Raw genomic sequence first — 6,011 nt, 5'->3', positions numbered from 1 at the left:
AGTTCCTCAACGTCGTAGGCTTCAATCACCATTACTAGTCCTCTAATCCCGGCTTCCATGACATTCTCCGCCTCTGACTTCACCATGGAGCTAAACATATCCCCTGATGGCAACAGATAGCAGAGCTTCGCACCACTCGCTCCTTAACGGAGAACCAATCGGCACGACCGAATCCCACCCGATCCAGCAATCTCCAGTCATAACACACCCATGGGAGTTTGCCAGCGAAGCCTTCCAGAACCCGTCACTCCGGCCAGATCAGGATGGACATGCGTCAGGCAGATCTTCGTCTTGGCGCAAGAGGAACCCTAGGATTGCCGCCTTTATTTGAGCACACCAGCAGCCCCCTACACCATCGATGGGAGCAGCATCGGAGAAGGCAGCCAAAGCGCACGGCCACAAATAGTCCATGGCAGGAGGCGACCCAGATCGAACCCTTAGGCCCTGATCCGACGCACCATCGCGGCGCCGGAGATTGGTGCCGACGCTGCGCACCACCCGCCGCGAAGACGCCGCTCCGGCTTCACTGCTTCAGGCCACGGCTACAGGCCACGCTGCCCTTGAACCGTTGCCACCACTCCACAACCGCCCATGGAGCCGCCGCCACGGTGCACTCCCCTCCCCTCAGTCTTTAGACGAGAAGGGCACGACCACCACCGCCGGCATCGGTGGCGGCGCCGGCCAGTGGCACGCCGATGAAGGGGGCTGGAGGGGACGAGGGAGGATCCTTCGGAGTCGCCCAGGAGGCGGCTAGGTTTCGGGTCGCCGCTACGGATCTAGGGCCTTCCCTTCCCTCCCTTGGCAAAGAAGGTGAGGGTCGCGGGAGAGGGGTGGAGCGGCAGCGGTGGAGGGAGAGGAGGCCGCCGGAGTTGGGGCTGGGGCTGCGGCTGGGTCGGGGCAGAGGCTCCGTGAGATGCGATCTCAGGATTTTATTTGATATAAACACTTATCTACACAACCACATTAATAACAACATGTAAATCTTGGGCTAACGTGCTAAAATATGCAACGCATGAGCAGTTATTCTATGAAGTTCAAAATCAAAATTTGCTACTTGTAGGTGGCGCATCTGCGTCGATCACCATTTCATAGCGGACATTCATAGCGGACATTCAGAACCATATTTGAGCTATGTTTGTCCAGAATAATATAGCGCTGCTTAACATAATCATTAAAAAACTGTTACACAACGCCTGTTTCCATATAAATGATCAGGAGGAGTACGCATATGATCATAATACCCTCGGAGCAGCAATGGAACCGATCATGTGATCAAGGAAATACACGCCAAATCTAAAGATGAGGGACAATAACATCAAAGCGGCACATCCCTCAAAATTATTCTTGGACGATAATGGGGCCAGGAAGATGTTACGGTAGAAGATAATTAGAACATGCGCCGCCGATTTGGAACAATCTCCGGGCTGTTGTTTCTCATCATGGCAACGAACTCCTGGTAGTTGATTCTTCCATCCTGAACAATTAATGAGAAGGAAATTATTAGCACCGTGATGAACTGGGCCAGGCAGCCATTTGTTAACTCAAGTTGTAGCTCCAAAAATGTAAAATAGGGTCAGTAATGATTGTCATTCTCCATGGTGAAGCAGAAGTAGTGATGATTGCACACATTCTTATTTATATTTATCTACATGAATTTAGTTCAATGCATTTATATACTCCCTCCGTTCCTAAATATAAGTCTTTGTAGAGATTCTACTATGGACTACATACGAAGCAAAATGAGTGAATCTACACTCTAAAATGCATCTATATACATCCGTATGTGGTTCATAGTGGAATCTCTACAAAGACTGATATTTTGGAACGGAGGGAGTACATCACTAATATAGATAGATCAGTAAATCCTAGCAAAAGCGATGACAGCATCATGAAAGAAGTCTGACATGTGCACATGGCACACACATCAAAATTTTCATCCCTGAACAAGTGGATTTTATGTGCAATGATATTGATGTTTGTAACATAGACTTACATGATCTGTATCAACTTCAGCGATAATATCTTTAATTGTTTTATCATCCCCCATGTCATACTTCTTCAGAGCTTCTTCCAGCTCATCTACTGTTATGTATCTGCACACAAAGATTTCAGCAATGAGTAAAACAATGCAAACAGTCACAACTCAAAATTTTGACATTCAAGTTTAAGTTCAATTACCCGCTGTGGTCCTTATCAAAATATTCAAATGCTTTAAGTATGTGGTCTTCCTTCTCCAATCTATTCATGTGCATTGTCGCTGATACGAACTCAGAATAATCAATGGTCCCATTTCCATCAACATCAGCCTGTTTTGTAATAAAGGGAAAAAGAATAAGGACAGAAAATGGCTTATGCTAGAACTACGGAAACTTGGTAACAGTTGCAAAGCACTTTTAAATGCTACCGTCAAACTCTTCCCATCAAATGTGCACACAATGATATTTTGTGGTCTACGTTGATACATCATCGTCAAGAAAGCTATGTGAAGTTGCAAGTGGCCTATTTTCTTTTTCTTTTATGAAGGTAGTTGCTTCCAAACTTCCGAACTGGATAGGTCATTTGGGTTAAACTTAGGGAATTCATATGGTATGGGAAAATGTAGCATGTAAAAAAAATGTATATGCCTGTGGAGTACAAACATACCGCCTCCATTAACTGTGTAATTTCTGATTCAGAAATTTTGGTGCCAAGTTTTGGTAAACCAGATCTTAGCTCTTCAAGAGTAATTGTCCCACTGTTATCAGTGTCCAGGGATCTGAACATTTCTTTCAAGCCTGTAATCTCTTCCTCAGACAAGTTCTCTGCAACGATCTGGTTATAATGGAGGAAAATAGTAGACTTAGTTGCTAATGAAACTCAATTGTCAGCAGGGAAGGTAAACATTATGAAGTCTTCAATAACCTTCAATGCAACTTTCTTAAGCTTGTTCATCGCCCGGAACTGCTTCATTCTACTGATAACAGTAATGTCAAGTGGCTTATCTGGAGCCTCTCCATCTTCCCTAATCCATGGGTGATCTGAATGTGTAAAGTACTAGATAAGAAACTATATTGCACATAAATGAATATTTAGTTCCTAAAAATATATGACAGGTCTTCAACAACGAGAATAAACTCAGTAATCTACTTCTGAATTACCATGGAAGTATAACATTATTAGCAGTGCTTTTGTATCAAAAAAATACAGATGGAACACACTGGGACGAATGGCTGATGTTGATTTGATACTAACCTACTAGGCGAGTGCACATCCCTTCACAAATAAGAATGCCATGCTATGAAATGTGTGTGCAGTCACATGATAACAGAAAGAGCAGTTGAATAATTACTCAAAATTTCTGCAGCAGTCAAGCGCTCTTTGGGGTCTTGCCGCAACATCTTCTTCACCAAATCTTTTGCACCATTAGATATTGAAGGCCAGGGGTCAGATGAGAAATCTATGTGACCAAGCAAGACAGCCTCAAATATGCCATCCTCATTGTCTGGAAAATAGAACAGACATGCGTATTAGCAGATAAATAAAAAGCAAAAAATCTAACTGAGATGAGAATTGGCACACATCACCTGCCCAAAAAGGAGGAACACCAGACAGAAGGATGTACAGAATAATCCCCGCACTCCATATGTCAGCTTCTGCTCCATAGTGCCGCTTCAGTACCTCAGGAGCAACATAATACGCACTTCCAACGAGATCCTTAAACTGCTCCCCTGTAAGATGCATAGTAAGCCTTAGCTCACTTTAAACATGCCGTGAATACAAAGAAAATTAAGAGCACTTTCTACTTTCTAGTGATAAACAGCACGGCAACAACAAGAATCTTCGGTGCGGCCAACAGTTTGCATGTGAAGCAACTGGTTTCGTCGGATAATTTTAGGTGTCTTTCTGATACACGTGCAGGCATGTTTTGCAGGTATATATGCCATCCTTTTTCCCCTCAACTATCAATCATAGAAACAACACTGTGCTCAAACTGTAAATGATGCAAATCTACAATGCCATTTCATTATCACCTTGTGCACCAAGCCAGAACTGTCCCCAAAGTACTAAGAGTTAGATGACCGATCACTAGATCCCCATACCAACAACAGCCCATAACAAGAATCAAAGCTATAATATCTATCTACAAGATCTAAGTATGACATAAGCATAAGCCAATTGCTGTCTCGTATCTAGCTCTAATTTTAGCACTTTCCCAACTTCAAACCTGTCGATCCACGGAAATCGGTTCAAAGTCAAACCAAAATCCACATCAAGTCAAACACGGGAAGAATCTCTCACAATTCAATCCATACATCCCGACTGAGGTAGTCAAATGAAGCGCTCACCGTGTTTGAAGAAGACGGAGAGACCGAAGTCAGTGGCCTTGAGCGGCGAGTCCTCCTTGTTGTTGAGAAACAAAAAGTTTTCGGGCTTGAGATCCCGGTGGAAAACCCCCATGGAGTGGCAGCTGTGCACGACGGAGACCATCTCGCGGCAGAGCAGGGCGGCGGCTCGCTCGGAGTAGTGCCCCCGCGCGATGATGCGGTCGAATAGCTCCCCGCCCTCACATAGCTCCATGATGAGGTTGACCGAGTGGCGGTCCTCGTAGGCGCCGCGGAGCTCGACGATGTTGCGGTGACCCGTGAGGTGGTGCATGATCTGCACCTCCCGCTGCACATCCTCGATGTCATCGCGGTGGACGAGCTTCCGCGTGGCGATGGACTTGCAGGCGAAGCGCTGGCCCGTAGCCTTGTGCGTGACGAGGTAGGTGACCCCGAACTGCCCCCGGCCGAGCTCGCGGCCGAAGGTGTAGGTCGCGCGCACGTCCTCCATCGGGCGTCCCAGAACGCGGCCCATGGCCACCTGTCCCGCTTCCGGCGTCGGGGCCGGGGCCGGCGCCGTCTGGGGCTTCGGCGGCGGCTGGGGTTTGGGCTGGGCCGTCGGCGGAGGGGCCGTGGCCGGCTGGTCCGCGGCGGCGCGGCGGTGGCGCGAGGTGCGGTTGCCCATTGTGTGTGAATGGGTTTGACGAGGGGAGATCGAGGCGATAGGGGGCCGGGTTTTGAAGCAGCAGCAGCTCTAGCGTGGGAGTTTTGGGGGAGAGACGACCGCGTGATCTGCGCTGCGGTGTTGGGGTGGGGGATCGATCGGGTGGGTGCGGAAGGGATCAAGGGAAGCGAGTTGCCGGGCTGTGGCGGGGAGGGAGGTTGTCCGTCCGTGAGCCCGTGAAAGAAATCACTGTGTGTGTTTCTTTCTTGTTCATTCCTCTTCAAAAGTTTAGCATATGATCTGACCCTCCCAATCATTAAGGTGTATATGATGACGAAGTTATTTGGGTAGTTTTGCGAGTATTTTTTTACATGAAAGTACTCTTTATTGAAAGGTGACCACCATAATATCTTTATCGAAAAAAACTTTCGCTCCGCTTTATATATAAAGCAACGACCACCCACAACTCAGGTACAAACCACGTCACCACAACACACGCACACACCCAAGGCAGGATACATAGGCGCTGAGCGCAGCAACACCGCCCCTAGTACTATAAGAGCAACCGGAGTCCTCAACCGTGAACACGCCACCCAAAGAGATGAAATCGCATATGACGAGCTGTGTGCTCCAATGCGGCGCCTTCAGGAAGGTTACGACAACAGAGCATTGCCACCGCCCGACCCGAGGATCAGAGTTTCATCTGGAGCGACACGACGAGCAATGAGAGTCGCGACGACGCCTTCAAGAAGGAAACGAGCTTCGCCGCCGTCGGTCCGTCCAAAGATAGATCAAGTTTGCACCCCGGCCAACACTCACCACCACCGAACGCCACATCCCGGCGACCACGCCGCCCACACGACCATGGCCACCGGGCAGCACCGAGCCACGGGCTCTGCCCATAAGCACCGCGGAACCACTGTCGGTGTCAAAACCGGCAGATCTCGGTAGGGGGTTCCGAACTGTGCGTCTAAGGATCGAAGGTAACAGAAGGCAGGGGACACGATGTTTACCCAGGTTCGGTCCCTCTTAATGGAGGTAATACC

At 48.2% G+C, this 6,011-nt stretch overlaps 1 protein-coding gene across 1 annotated transcript; it reads right to left on the bottom strand.

The window, feature by feature from the left end:
• Positions 1–1,134: 1,134 nt before the first annotated feature.
• Positions 1,135–5,101, bottom strand: LOC543054 (calcium-dependent protein kinase 1). The gene is made up of 8 exons (XM_044493204.1): positions 4,326–5,101; positions 3,564–3,707; positions 3,329–3,481; positions 2,902–3,017; positions 2,644–2,811; positions 2,179–2,306; positions 1,994–2,093; positions 1,135–1,474 (listed from the first exon to the last, which is right to left on the bottom strand). The coding sequence occupies exons 1-8, from the start codon at positions 4,984–4,986 to the stop codon at positions 1,388–1,390; spliced, it is 1,557 nt and encodes a 518-aa protein (XP_044349139.1). The 5' UTR covers positions 4,987–5,101; the 3' UTR covers positions 1,135–1,387.
• Positions 5,102–6,011: the final 910 nt, after the last annotated feature.

The sequence above is a fragment of the Triticum aestivum genome, chromosome 3B (genome assembly GCF_018294505.1).
Source record: "Triticum aestivum cultivar Chinese Spring chromosome 3B, IWGSC CS RefSeq v2.1, whole genome shotgun sequence".
Taxonomy (NCBI): Eukaryota; Viridiplantae; Streptophyta; class Magnoliopsida; order Poales; family Poaceae; genus Triticum; species Triticum aestivum.
This window is presented reverse-complemented; position numbering and strand designations above follow the sequence as displayed.

Bases quoted from the DNA above. Each gene is read 5' to 3' on its own strand.
- LOC543054 (XM_044493204.1), bottom strand. From the start codon at position 4,986: ATGGGCAACCGCACCTCGCGCCACCGCCGCGCCGCCGCGGACCAGCCG. The intron at 3,708-4,325 runs GTGAGCGCTTCA...TGCATCTTACAG, and splicing joins CTCCGTCTTCTTCAAACACG to GGGAGCAGTTTAAGGATCTC. The intron at 3,018-3,328 runs GTAATTATTCAA...TTACACATTCAG, and splicing joins GACTGCTGCAGAAATTTTGA to ATCACCCATGGATTAGGGAA.